Source organism: Podarcis filfolensis (assembly GCF_964270895.1).
Source record: "Podarcis filfolensis genome assembly, chromosome: 6".
Classification (NCBI taxonomy): domain Eukaryota; kingdom Metazoa; phylum Chordata; class Lepidosauria; order Squamata; family Lacertidae; genus Podarcis; species Podarcis filfolensis.
Window position 1 is genome coordinate 98,777,023 of NC_139609.1, and position 14,141 is coordinate 98,791,163.

At 53.9% G+C, this 14,141-nt stretch overlaps 1 protein-coding gene across 1 annotated transcript; it reads left to right on the forward strand.

Moving 5' to 3' along the window:
* Nucleotides 1–633: 633 nt before the first annotated feature.
* Nucleotides 634–12,227, forward strand: CTSA (cathepsin A). Its single transcript, XM_083618858.1, has 15 exons — nt 634–706; nt 831–1,003; nt 1,873–1,987; nt 3,673–3,723; nt 4,125–4,211; nt 4,297–4,452; nt 5,693–5,784; nt 6,264–6,348; nt 6,502–6,593; nt 6,860–6,938; nt 7,767–7,915; nt 8,039–8,114; nt 8,296–8,385; nt 11,122–11,226; nt 11,661–12,227. Exons 2-15 carry the CDS (start codon nt 831–833, stop codon nt 11,742–11,744), a joined length of 1,434 nt encoding a protein of 477 aa, XP_083474984.1. The 5' UTR covers nt 634–706; the 3' UTR covers nt 11,745–12,227.
* Nucleotides 12,228–14,141: the final 1,914 nt, after the last annotated feature.

Sequence of the window (14,141 nt, forward strand, 5' to 3'; positions counted from 1 at the left end):
TGGTGGGTGGGCTTGTTTGTTTGTTTGTTTGTCTGTACGAGTTGTTGTGGACTATGATGTAAAGAAAAAATAAAAATAAATAAATAAGTACCGGTAAGTACAGTAAATGGACAAAAGTACAAAGATTTATAAAACGTTTAGGGGTATGTGTCCCCCTGCGTCCCCCCAGAAAAAAGCACTGATAATAATAATAAGTAATTAAAAAAATTATAATTATCTGTGGGATTGAGTGCAGGTGTGTTTGAACATTTTTAAGGATTGTATGAAATGTATGTTTGTATATTGGCAATATGTGTGTATTAATGCTGAATTATTTTAATAATAAATACTTTTTTTAAAAAATTATAATGTAACGAATAATAATTAAGCTAATAATAATAATACTGACCGTGAAGGGCCCTTGCTCTGTCAAGAGGTCGGCGATGTAGCTAATCATAATAATAATAATAATTTTGTAAATAATAAACCTTCTTCTTCTTCTTCTTCCTGTTTCTCTCGCGCGCTGCTCCGCGCAGGAGATTACGGTAGCGAGGGCGCGTCGCTTAGGGTGAATACGGCCCCGCGACGGGGCGGGGAAGAGGGGGGGGCGCTGCGCGTCTCCGATTGGCCGCCCGTCCCCGGGGCCCCGCCCCTCTCTTCCCGAGGGTCAGGTGACCCGCCCGGGCCATATGAGCGCCGGTCACGCGCGCGCGGCCCCACTCGAGCCGCCGGAGCTGCTGCCGCGCCGAGGCAAGCGGGGGGGAGGCGGGCGGGTCAGGCTGGATGCCCTCGAGGGGTCCCGCTTGCCGGCTCTGACGGGGCGCCGCCCATCTCTCTCTCTCTCCTTGCAGATGCCGCCTCTTCTCGCTGCCGCCTCTCTGCTGCTGCTGCTCTTCTGCCGCGCTGGCCAAGCGGCGCCCGCCGGCCACGAGGTCAGCTACCTGCCCGGGCTGGCCAAGCAGCCCGCCTTCAAGCACTACTCGGGCTACCTGGACGCCGAGAGCGACAAGCACCTGCACTACTGGTAGGGGCGGCGGGGAGGGGGGCGGCAGGTCCGGGGGGGCTGGCGCCTGGGTCCCACCGGGCCAGAGCTGTCAACTTTCAGATTTGGAAAGAAGGGATCCGCAGCCTCGAAATTAAGGGATCAGCAGCCTGAAAATAAGGGATCTGCAGCGTAAAAATAAGGGATCCGCAGCCTCGAAAATAAGGGATCCGCAGCCTTGAAAATAAGGCATCTGCAGCCTCGAAATTAAGGGATCTGCAGCCTAAAAATAAGGGATCTGCAGCCTCGAAATTAAGGGATCTGCAGCCTAAAAATAAGGGATCTGCAGCCTCGAAATTAAGGGATCTACAGCCTAAAAATAAGGGATCCGCAGCCTCGAAATTAAGGGATCTACAGCCTAAAAATAAGGGATCCGCAGCCTCGAAATTAAGGGATCTACAGCCTAAAAATAAGGGATCCGCAGCCTCAAAAATAAGGGATCAGATCAGCAGCCTCAAAAATAGGGGATCAGCAGCCTCACCTGTCCCGGGGACAGTCAGTGGGATACAGTGGTACCTCAGGTTACAGACGCTTCAGGTTACAGACTCTGCTAACCCAGAAATAGTGCTTCAGGTTAAGAACTTTGCTTCAGGATGAGAACAGAAATCGTGCTCCGGCGGCGCGGTGGCAGCAGGAGGCCCCATTAGCTAAAGTGGTGCTTCAGGTTAAGAACAGTTTCAGGTTAAGAACGGACCTCCGGAACGAATTAAGTACTTAACCCGAGGTACCACTGTGTCTAACAATCCGGGATAGCAGCGGGAAACGGTGCTGGACTAAGGGGATTTCCCACAAAAAATGGGAGGTTGAGAGCTCTGTGTGGGGCTGCTCACCTCCTTCCGCCTCCCTTGCAGGTTCGTGGAGGCGCAGGGCAACGGCGCCGCAGACAAGCCCCTTGTGCTGTGGCTGAACGGCGGGCCCGGCTGCAGCTCCATCGCCGGCCTCCTGACAGAGCATGGGCCTTTCACGGTCAGTATCCAGGACTGATGGAGGGGGGGGCGGGATCTGGTGAGCCAGGGGATCCCTTTCCCCTGGAGCAAATGGGGAAGCTCTGGGCATTTGCTATGCCAAGGTGGGAGAGAGCCAGGCATGGAAATCTGCATTTCTGTTGCAATTGGTTTTGGAGATGTGATTGCTGCCCTGAGTTCCTTTTTTTTGGGGGGGGGGGAGCGGAGAACAGCAGCATATGGATTTGATACAGTCGATGGCAATAAATTATTTATTTATTTCCAAAAAAAATTATTAGCCATCCAAATTTATAGCAAACAAATAGAAAGAAAACATCCTAACTGTAAGAATTGCACTTTTGTTAACATTGTCGGGTGCCTTCCTTGAGTCCCCCTGGCTGAGTTTCCATATAAATCATTGTAGCAGTTTTCCAAAACTATTTTCACATAAAATTTACTTGGCCGATTAACATCTTTCTCAATAGCAATAATTTAGAAGAGTTCAGGTGGATCAGGCCAAAGGGGGGGGGCCAGAGCCCAGCATCCAGTTTTCCTAGGGGCCAACCGGGGCCCCCCTGAGAAGTCCGCAAGCAGGGCCACAGTGCAACACAGCCTCCAGCGTCTGGTTTGCAGAGGCCTGTTGTTCCTGACCAGAGTTAGAAATTCAGATATATATATATATATATATATATATATATATATATATATATATAAGTTGGCCCGAAATGGCTCCTTAAACCAAGGTTGTCGTTGCCCCACCGGAATGTCTAGTTGCCATTAGGGGCCAAGGCGGCTCTAAAGTCTCGTTTTTCAAATGATGGACTGACTTGTGATTCTCAGTTAAACATCCGGCTAGTTCAGAGGACAGTCTTGAGCCAGGCTAAGAACTCTGAGAACCGAAAAAAGAAAAGTCGCTTGATCCAGAGACACCCAAATATTGGCCTGTTCTGAGCTCTATCTCTGAATGGTGACTGTTCCTGCTTGGGCTGCACCGAAAAAGCAGTTTGGTTCCTGAATGTTTGTATAGCTAAAATATAAAGGATCGAATTCCACAGAGTGGGGTAAGAATGTGTTTAATTGGTCCCGATCCAAGGATCCCTGGATGGCGTCAGGCAGGCTCATTTGAAACGCACAAAGGAGATTCCGTATAGCTATCCTGACTAGTAGCCATCGCTGGCCTTATTCGCCTCTTAAGAATTTCTCCAACCCTCTCTTAAAGCTGTCCAAGTTTGTGGCCATGGCTGCATCTTTGAGGCTGATGCCACAAGTGGCCTAGCGGTTCCTTGTTCTCCAAGCTGTGGCGCTTTCGGGGTGGGAAGGTGCAAGCCAGCCGTGGGTGACGAGAACTCAATCAGCATTTATGAGATCAGCCACCCGCCTGCGCTCTTGACGAAGATGATAATCTCTTGAGAGCCTGGAAGTGCAATTGTTTTCCAGTATCACTCATCGCAAATAATGGCTTGTCAGCTCCCTTTGCAAAATAAATAATCTCAATTGGAAGTTAATTGGGATGATGCACCAGGAGGTGACTCAGATTCGAAACCTGAATGTGTGAACTTTCTCACCGTGAGGCCGGCTGCCTCCTGATGTGCCCATTCCTGCTCCGCACAGAGCCTTGAAATAAGGATCTGCTGCGATTTGGGTCACAGGAGAGGGAATCCCCTTGCCTTGTGTTGCAATAACAGCCCCTTCTCCCTCCCTCGGCAGATTCAGCCTGATGGATCCACTCTGGGATACAACAACTATGCCTGGAACAAGGTGAGGCCTCCTTCCTCCCCCATCCCTCAAGAGGGTCCCAAGAAATGCTTGCTGGGAATCAAAATAGAATTCCTGGCTCTTGGGTTTTAATTTCTGAAAGGACAGTTGCAGCAAAGGATCCCGTTGCCTGCCTCTGGGCAGCTAGAGAGCCAGTCTGGTGTGGTGGCTGGAGTGTCGGAACAGGATCTGGCAGACCAGGGTTCCATTGGCTGTGACCGGTCAGTGGCCGCCTCACAGGGTCGTTGTGGGAATAAAGGAGGAGGGGGAGAATCCTGGACACTGCCTTGAGCTCTTTGGAGGAACAAGGTGCAGTGAAATGAATGAAACAAGCGCTTGAGGGCACCAGGTGTATGTCGCCCCCTTGTGGGTGAAAAGTGACTCGCTGTCACCGTCTCTTTCAGCTGGCGCACATCCTGTACTTGGAGTCCCCCGTTGGGGTGGGCTACTCCTACTCCGATAGCCAAGACTACCGGACCAACGACACCGAGGTGTGTATGGTGGACGGGGAGGTGGGCTCTGGGGGCTTCCGTTCCCTTACCTGCCGTGCGCTCACTTTGCCTCTCCCCCCGGCAGGTGGCTCGCGTGAACTACCTGGCCTTGAAGGAGTTCTTGCGCCTCTACCCGGAATACAGCAGCAAGGACCTCTTCCTCACCGGGGAGAGCTACGGCGGGATCTACATCCCCACGTTGGCGCAGTGGGTCATGCAGGACCGCAGCCTCAACTTGAAGGTGTGTGTCTGCGGGGTCCTCTAGAGGGAGGAGGAGGAGGACCAAGGGCTGGGCTGGGGATCGGGGCCTCTGCAACCTCCGCTTGACGAAGGAGGCGGCTGCCACTCACCTGCTCTGGAGGATTTCAAGATCCTGGCGCTGAGCCTGCGCTCGAAAGAGCCGTGGGTGGCAGCTGCGTGCAGAGGCTCCTCAGAGCCCGCCTGCTTCACCTGTGCCAGGAGCTCCAGAGGAACCAGTCTCAGCTGGCAGCTCCTTCCAGAGGAACAAGAACTGACTCCCTCGGAAGGCGGCAGCCTCGCCTTCCTCGGAGGTTTTTAAGCAGAGCTTGGAGGGCCATCTGTCAGGGATGCTTGAGCTGAGATCCCTGCATCGCAGGGGGGTTGGGCTAGATGACCTTGGGGGAGTCCCTTCCAACCCTAAAGTCACGTGATTTTAATTCTAGAAGCTGCTTTAGCTTTGGGGAAGAGGACGGAGAGAAGCGCACATGGTTTGACTCTCTCTCAGACCGCATTTGAGGGTACCTAGTGGAATCTCTGGGCGGTTCAGTTCACGGCAACGGTTGTGATGTTTAAGGCAGCTTTTGCCGGGTCAGAGCCATAGCAGCCTCTGGGGAAGCCACAAAAAGTGGAGACGGCAGGTCTGTAAATCGCAGAGGCATTTTCTCGCCTTAGCTTGACACGCCTGTGGAAATTAAGTCACAAAGAAGGCAGAGTTGCCATCAGGTAGCTAAGCAACAGCCTGGTTGGGCAAGCAAGAAGGGAGATCCCAGGCTCAGAGGAAGAAGCGTCAGGGCCAGAAACTCAGCGGGAAATTACTTCACTCGCGTCTTCCTAAGACCTTGTGGCTCCTTTCACAACAGCCCAGGGAGCAAGCTTGTTTTCTCCTGCTTTCTGGAGAACTTTCTGATGGGAAGAGTTGTTGGGCAGTGGAACCGACTCCCTGGGAAGACAGTGGACTCTCCTGCCCTGGAGGTTCATAAACAGAGGTTGGGGGGGGGCATTTTCCAGGGGTTGGACTAGATGACCCTCGGCTCCCTTCCAACGCTATGATTCTGTGGTTTTAACACTATCAGCTCTCTGTTGGTGAATATACATCAACACGTTTTCCACGGCAGCAGACCAAAGGAGAGCTCAGCTTTCCAAATGTCAGAGAAACATGCCACATTCTGTGACGGCAGCCCCTTCTCGCTCGGGTGCCAAGGGGTCTTCCTCGCTGATGGGGCTGTGCCTGTGTTTTCCAGGGAATCGCAGTGGGCAACGGACTCTCCTCCTACGAGACCAACGACAACTCCCTGGTTTACTTCGCCTACTACCACGGCCTCTTGGGGAGCAGGTGAGAATCCGCTGGCTTGGGGGGGGGCTGCGTCCTTAGGGGCAGAAGATGGCAGTCTGAATTACTGTTCAATTGGGCCTTATCAAAAAGACTTGCTTGCCACGCGAAGGTTGCAAAAGGAACTCCCTCGTGTTTCTTACATCGGGGAACGTGGAAGCGATTTCCCATTGCCTGCTGCACAAACAGATCTTCAGAGAGGCTAGCTCAGCAATTAAGTTCCTAAATGAAGAGATAAGAGCACACTTGGAACATTTTAGTCATGGCGAATGCGCAATACGAATATGTGATGCCGGAAGGACAACAGTTTATGTTTCTGCATTGTGAAAAATCGATAGAATTAAGTTCTTTGACAGAGAAGATGGGCAGTGGGGAGGGAGTGGAAGGGGAGAAACGGGGGTCTGCTTTGGCTGGGGGGGGGGGCCGTGGCAAAGCCCAGGGCTTTGGTGTGACGATGGTTCTGGTCCTCCCTCTCCCTGCAGGCTCTGGTCGGACTTGCAGGCCTCGTGCTGCTCTGGCGGGAAGTGCAACTTCCACGACAACAAGAACCTGAACTGCACTCTTGGGGTGAGTGGAGGGCAGCTGGCCAGGGCGTCTCCCCCTGCCCCCGAACCCACTTGTGGGGCACTGCCTGGGCAGAGGAGTGGGGCTGGGCCCTCTCTTTCTCTCTCTCCATTTCCTCCCGGCTGGAGCCTTGCATTTCCCCACGTCTCATTGCAGATGGCGGAGGTGATCCGTATTGTGGACGAGTCCGGCCTCAACATCTACAACCTGTATGCCCCGTGTGCTGGCGGAGTGCCGGGAAGCTACAGGTAGGCTCGGCTGCTGGCAGGTTCGCTCCCCAGTGAGATGGGGGGGGGGGACTGCCTTATAAGCCACACCCAACTCCAGCGCCCGCTGCCCTGCCCTGGGTGGGTGAGAGTGGCAGGAGGTGCCAGAACGTCAGGCAGGAGTTGAAGCTCCGGGATTCTTCAGCGGTGGTCCCTGCATGGGAGGGGGTTGGGCTAGATGACCCTTGGGGAACCCTTCTGGCTCTCCAGTGAGGTGAGACTAAGCGGGACCCTTCTTTGGCTTCCAGGTACAATGATGGGATGCTGGTCAGCTACGACCTGGGCAACAACTTCATTCGGCAGCCGCTTCGTTCCTCTTGGAGGGAGGTGAGAGCAGCTCTCTAGAGGTTGGGGGGGGGCATTCCGTCTCCAGTTCTGCTTGGCGTCAGGCTCTCCCCTCGAGTGTAGAGGCAGAGGGGGCAATAGGCCCAGCCCAATGCTTTCCAGCTGGGCAGACCCGGAAGAGAGAGAGAGAACTGGGGGGGGGGGGGCTTGTGAGAGGACACCTGTATCCGTTACCACCACAAAATCGCCCCCCTCCCTCAGCCGTCGCTTCCGCCAGTGGCCTAGCAGACCTGAGCATGGAAAGACTTATGTTGTCTTGGCGGGGAGGGTCAAAGGCATGGGTAGGCAAACTAAGGCCCGGGGGCCGGATCCGGCCCAATCGCCTTCTAAATCCGGTCTGCGGGTGGTCCGGGAATCAGTGTGTTTTTAAATAATAATAATAATAATTTTTATTTATACCCCGCCCTTCCCAGCCAAGGCCGGGCTCAGGGCGGCTAACAAGCAATAATAAAAACAAGTTGAATGAGTACAACTTAAAAACAAGATTAAAATACAACATTAAAATATTGAAACATTAAAATATTAAAATGCAGCCTCATCACAGGAGGAGAAAGAAAAAAGAAAGGTTGAGTAGAATGTGTCCTTTTATTTAAAAGGCACCTCTGGGTTATTTGTGGGGCATAGGAATTTGTTAATTTTTTTCTCCAAAATATAGTCCGGCCCCCCACAAGGTCTGAGGGACAGTGGACTGGCCCCCTGCTGAAAAAGTTTGCTGACTCCTTGTCAAAGGGCTTCTCCTAGCAGCCAGAGCAGCTGCTGGCACCTTCAGCATACTTACTTTGAAATGTGTTCGCCCCCCCTCTGCCCCAGTTCCTGCTCACCTTGCCGGTCGCAAGCAACAAGGCTCGCCTGGACCCCCCCTGCATCAACACCTCGTCCCCCACCACCTACATGAACGACCCCCAGGTGCGCAAGGCCTTGCACATTAAGAACAACGCCCCGGAATGGCAGATGTGCAGGTGAGAGAGGACAGGTGGGGGGACGACACAAAGGTGGCCCCTGGAGGGGAGGAGGCCTTGACCTGGCCTGGGACTGCGCAGCTTCACCCCACCCCTCCTAACGCTCCTTGCCCCCCCTTCCAGCTTCCCCGTCAGCCGGGGTTACAAGCGCATCTACATGACGATGAACGACCAGTACCTGAAACTGCTTGGCACCATGGTGAGTCCACAGAGGTGGAGGGAGGGAGCCCCCTGTGGGGATTTCTCCATTGCAGGGGGTTGGACTACTAGGCCCCTGGGACCCCTCCTCAGGACCTGGGGGGACGGGGGAGACATGGGTGGGCTGCCCCAGAGGGCACCAGTGGGCTCCACTAACTCCAGACTGGCCCTCCCGCCCGCAGAAATACCGCATCCTGATCTACAATGGCGACGTAGACATGGCCTGCAACTTCCTGGGGGACGAGTGGTTCGTGGACTCCTTGCGCCAGAAGGTGGGTTGAGCCAGGAGCCGTGGGGGGCGGCTTGGAGGAGGGTGCCACCCACGGGCCCCTGTGCCTTTCAGCGGGACCCCTTCCCTCGAGGACCGCTGAAGGACAGAAGAAGATCAGAAGGTCCTGGGGCGCTTCCTCCCCTTCACCTGCAGGTTCTGCTGAAAACTAGGCATCCAGAGCCTTTGAAAAGGAGGGAGCCAGTTTGCAGGGCTGGAGTTCCCGTGGTGTAAACTCCCCATCTTTCTGGAGGGTGGGGGGGTGACGTCTGGCCACTGCTCCCTGGAGACTGGGTCAGACTGAGGCTGAGTCAGGTGTGTGCCTCCTGGGAAATGCCTCAGCCGCTTCTGCAGTGAACCACGATGTCCTTCCCACAGAGCCTTGTCACACTGTGGAACTCACCGCCACAGGACACCAACCTGGACGGCGTTAAACAAGGATTAGATATCTTAATAATAATAATAATTTATTATTTATACTCCGCCCATCTGGCTGAGTTTTCCCAGCCACTCTGGGCGGCTCCCAATCAAGTGTTAAAAACAATACAGCTTTAAATATTAAAAACTTCCCTAAACAGGGCTGCCTTCAGATGTCTTTTAAAGATAAGATAGCTGCTTATTTCCTTGACACCTGAAGGGAGGGCATTCCACAGGGCAGGCGCCACCACCGAGAAGGCCCTCTGCCTGGTTCCCTGTAACTTGGCTTCTCGCAGGGAGGGAACCACCAGAAGGCCCTCGGCGCTGGACCTCAGCGTCCGGGCAGAACGATGGGGGTGGAGACGCTCCTTCAGGTATACTGGGCCGAGGCCATTTAGGGCTTTCAAGGTCAGCACCAACACTTTGAATTCTGCTCAGAAACATCCTGGGAGCCAATGTAGGTTTTTCAGGACCGTTGTTATGTGGTCTCAGCAGCCACTCCCAGTCACCAGTCTAGCTGCTGCGTTCTGGATTAATTGCAGTTTCTGGGTCACCTTCAAAGGTAGCCCCACGTAGAGCGCATTCCAGTAGTCCAAGTGGAAGATAACCAGAGCATGCACCACTCTGGCGAGACAGTCTGCGGGCAGGTAGGGTCTCATTCTGCGTCCCAGATGGAGCTGGTAAGCTGCCCTGGACACAGAATTGACCTGCGTCTCCATGGAGAGCTGTGAGTCCAGAATGACTCCCAGGCTGCACACCTGGTCCTTCAGGGGAACAGTTACCCCATTCAGGACCAGGGAGTCCTCCACACCTGCCCGCCCCCTGTCCCCCCAAAACTGTACTTCTGTCTTGTCAGGTTTCAGCCTCAATCCATTAGCTGCCATCCATCCTCCAACCGCCTCCAGGCAGATGCTGGACACCACGGGAGGGAAGGGGGCCTCTTGTGCTCGGATCCTCCTTTTGCTGGTTTCCCACAGCAGGGGCACCAACTTGGGCCCCAGGTTATGGGTGCCCAATGGCACCACCTGCGCCTTAAGGTGACGTCATGGCTTCACGGTGCCTGGCAGGGCCTTGGACTTGGTCCCCGAGGCCCCGCGAGACCTCCAACATGACTCCCACCCTGCGCTGTGGGTGCCTGGGGGCCTCCAGGGCCCCCTATAGTTGGCGCCTACGTCCCACGGCGAGAACAGGGTGCTGGACTGGGTGGGGCCCCATTGGTCTGATCCTGCAGGCTCTTCTCAGGTTCTTACGGACCCTAACTAGGAAACCAGGAATGGAAGAACTTGGAAAGTTGGGGACTGCCAGCTCCCATATTTTTTTGGGGGGAAATACTTCGTTCCTCTTTCCTCCTGTTAACCCAAACGTTCAAATGTTGCTCTAGCCCAGTCTGTTTCCAGGGACGGAGGGGCGAGAGGCTTTGCACTTGCTTTCTGTTCCACGTTTTCTCTTTCGGTTCTGCTTTCCGACACGGGAGAAGTGAGCCGCGAAATGCTGAGCCCCTCCTTGCATGTTTTGAGGAAGCCAGCTGGTTTTAATTTAACCTCAGCACCACCAAGAAGCTGGCAAGAACCTCTCTTAACCCCCAGCCAGCTTTTTGCCTAAGACAGTAAGAGTGGACTCCCTCAGGTGGTGGTCTGAGGACTCGCCTTCCTTGGAGGATTTTAAGGTCCATGAATAACCCTAGTTTAGAGGTCCCGGGCCCTAAGGAAGTCAGAGTATCCTCCAGCAGAGCCAGGGCCTTCTCAGTGATGGCTCCGACCTGGTGGAATGCTCTGTCCCATGAGACCAGGGCCCTGCAGGATTTAGCCTCCTTCCTTCTCTGTAAGAAAGAGCTATTCCGCCTGGCCTTTAATTTGAATTCAGCCTGATCTTTTATTCCCCTTCCTTCCCCCTCCCCTTTTTATGGAGATCTCCCCGCTCTGGGATCCCACATCTAATTCTCCCCTGGTCTCCTCGCTGGCCCAAATAGGACTAATTTAGCCAGCTAGCCCTAGTGATCATCTCATGTTTATTGGATGGATTTTCCCCATAAATTGATTTTGAATTCTGAATTTATTGTTGTTCACGTTTTATATGGTATTTTATGCTGTTTTTTTGTTGCATCAATTAAGTGTTTTAACTTTGTTGTTAGCCGCCCTGAGCCCGGTTTTCTGAACCGGGAAGGGCAGGGTATAAATAAAAAATTATTTATTATTATTAAAGCAGAGGTTGGGTGGGCATCTGCCAGGGATTCCTGAGGTGCGATTCCTGCCTTGCAGGGGGTTGGACTAGATGGTCTCTGGGGGTCCCTTCTGGTTCTACGAACAGGGTCTCTGCTTGGCAGGTGCAAGTGGCCCGGCGGCCCTGGATCTATACCGATGAGAATGGGCAGGACCAGATTGGCGGCTTCGTGAAGGAGTACACCAACATCTCCTTCCTCACCGTCAAGGTAAGTGGTCCAGGTGGGTCTGTGGCTGGACTCCTGGCCAGGGCATCATTTCTGCCCCCTGGAAACCCTTCGGCCACCCCAACCCCCTCTTTCCTTTTTCCTTTCTCCTTTTGTGATGGAACTCCTATTTGGGGACTTCCCTGGCTTTCTTCTGGCTCATGTAGGACCAGTCTGGATAGTTAGCCTCGGTGAAGACTTGACGTTTTCATCCCCAAAAGTTTTTGATTGAGTTTCCACTGAAACGAGGCTGCATTTTAATATTTTAATGTTAATCTTGTTTTTTAAAGCTGAATTTCAATCAATTGTTTTTATATTGGGTGTTAGCTGCCCTGAGCCTGGTCTTGGCTGGGGAGGTGGGGTGTAAATAAAAATTTATTATTATTCTTTATTTATTTATCATAACCCTGCCATGTTCTCCCATCTCCGACCCACAGGGAGCAGGTCACATGGTGCCTTCGGACCGCCCAAGACCCGCCTTCAACATGTTCCAGCGCTTCATCACGGGGCAGCCCTTCTAGCCCTCGCCTCGTGGCGCCCTCTTCCGCCTCCGAGGGGAACTGCGTCCTCCGTGCTCGGTGGGCCCTTCCGCCCGCACCCCCTGTGCCAAGGTGGCAGCTGGGACCTCCTGCAGGACCGCTTGCCCCCCGTTGCCAGGCGCTGGGGAGACACAAGGACTCTCCCGGCCCTCCGCCTTCCGGCCGCTCTCCTGGGCTTCCAGGCTGCCCCGGGGGTTGGGGTGGGGTCCGCCGGGGCCCCCTCTTCCTCCTCTCCTCCTGGGGCAGCCCTCCCCTCCCTCCCCAGCACTGCCTGTGGGGTTTTTGCACTGCCTTTGGGGAGCAGGGTGAGACCTGCCTCCCTCTCCCCCTTTGCACCCCTAACGGGACCACCTCTGTCGGCCTTAGTTCTCGGTCAGTCTTGACGAAGGGATCTGAATCACTGGTGAAAGAAAAGCCACTCTTGGGCTGCACCCACGTCGATTAAAACTTATTTTTCTAAGGGGACTGGAGTTCTGTGTCTGTCTCTGGAGCACCTGAAGGGGGGGGGCCACCTGGCTCTGGGGCTTCCCTCCCTCTTTCCTCCCCCTCTTGCTATCCTCTGCGTTTTGGGAGGAGGGATGGGGGCTAGATGACTCTGCCTGCCCTTCTCTTCCCTGCCCCAAATGGCAGAACCTGGAGGGGAGAGTGATTGACGGCTGCCAGCAATGATAGCCAAGCCCCTTCCCCACAGCTTCAGCCAGCAATGCTTCCGAATAGCGCTTGCTCGAAACCAAAGGAAGGGAGATTTCTCTTGCGGCCGGATCCTGTTTGTGGGTTTCCTACAGGCCTCTGTGGCGATGCTGTTTTTAAATGGCCTTAGTCGAAAACGCAACAGGAGGAAGCGCATTCGCGTGCTTTCTCTTCCTTCCCTTCTTGCTCCTTGGCCATTTCTAGATGCTGGAGGAGGTGATGACTCAGCCGAGGCTCATTATGGGATGGCTTTTGTAGCGGGGGCAGGTTGGGCCCATTTTCCCTGAGCTCTGGCTCCCGAACTTTGCCTTCCAAGAGCTGCCTTGGGTGGGGCTGACATGCTCAAGCATGCATCTCGGCAGAGGTGGCTGCAGGTGTGTCTTTTACCTGGTGGGGGGGCGGAGCATTCGCACCAGCTACCTGTGTCTCCCAATCTCACCTGTCCACAGGCCCTGGAAAATGCCTGGCATCCTGAATCCAATGCGGTGAATCTGCCTGCCTTCTGTTTTTGTCCTCTCAACACACTTTTGGGTCGTTCACCAAACGTTGAAGCTCAGAAACAAAACAGCTTCATTTTTAGTCACACATCAAAAGTCTTCCGCTAGATGTCTAAGGGCATAGTAACAGCATAAAGAAGGAAGTGAATCTCTAAATTGTTGGGGCGGCCACTGCTATATTTAACCTACTGGTTGTGCCATAGAATCAGAACTGTAGAGTTAGGAGGGGACTCCTAAGGGTCATCTGATCCAGCCCCCCTGCAACATGGGGAACTCTGCTAAAGAAGCCCTGACAGATAGCCCCCCAGTGAAGGAGAGACCACCTCCTTCCCAGAGAGTCTGGTCCACTGTTGAACAGCTCCTGCCGCCAGAAAGTTCCTCCTGATGTTTAGCCAGAATCTCCCTTCTTGTAACTTGAATCCATTGGTAAGCGAGTGACATTACGTTTGCAGAAATCACCCGTTTCTGCAAGCAAGCCATAACAATGCAGAAAAGCGCCTAAACTCCGAAATGCTTCTTTATTCCCCATTAAATCATGGCTCAGTCCAGGCCCACTTCCTCCTGTGGAGCGAGGAGAGTCTGCCCTGGGTGGGGCCAGGAGAGGCCCTGTGGCAGAAGAGATCTGGCATTCCTAAGGTCTAAAGTGCCAGCCCTGGGTTTGCTAGGGAGGCCTTGGGGGCGGCTCCTGCTGCCGGCCTGGGTCAGTGGCTGAGCTCGATGGCCCATTGACTGACTTGGCACAAAGCACGTTCCTGTGGCTCCCTTGGCAGCAATAAAGCCCACGGAGACTGGACTGCCGCAGCCCCAAGTAACCAAGACAGGATTAATGAGGAAGGGGATTTAAAAATAAGCAGCCGGCGTTCTGCCTTCCCCTGGCCAATCTTCTGGGCTACAACCCCCAGTGTCCCAGACCCCCCTGGCTGGGTCTGATGGGGATGGCAGCCCAGAATATTAGGGGGGGTGCCAGACTGGTATATAAGGTCTGGGCACAGAGGGACTCTGCAGCTCTGAAAAAGGAATCCATCTGCCTAAGCAGACAAGGATTTGGATTCTAAGACCTGTTTGTGTAAGGAAGTTTATGGAAGAAAATCTCTCTTCTCGCTTCCCATCCCAGGAGAAGTCCTTCCACTTCCATAGAGGCTTTTTATTATTGGGGGGGGGGGGTGTCACGTGACTGAAGAAGGGGCTGGGA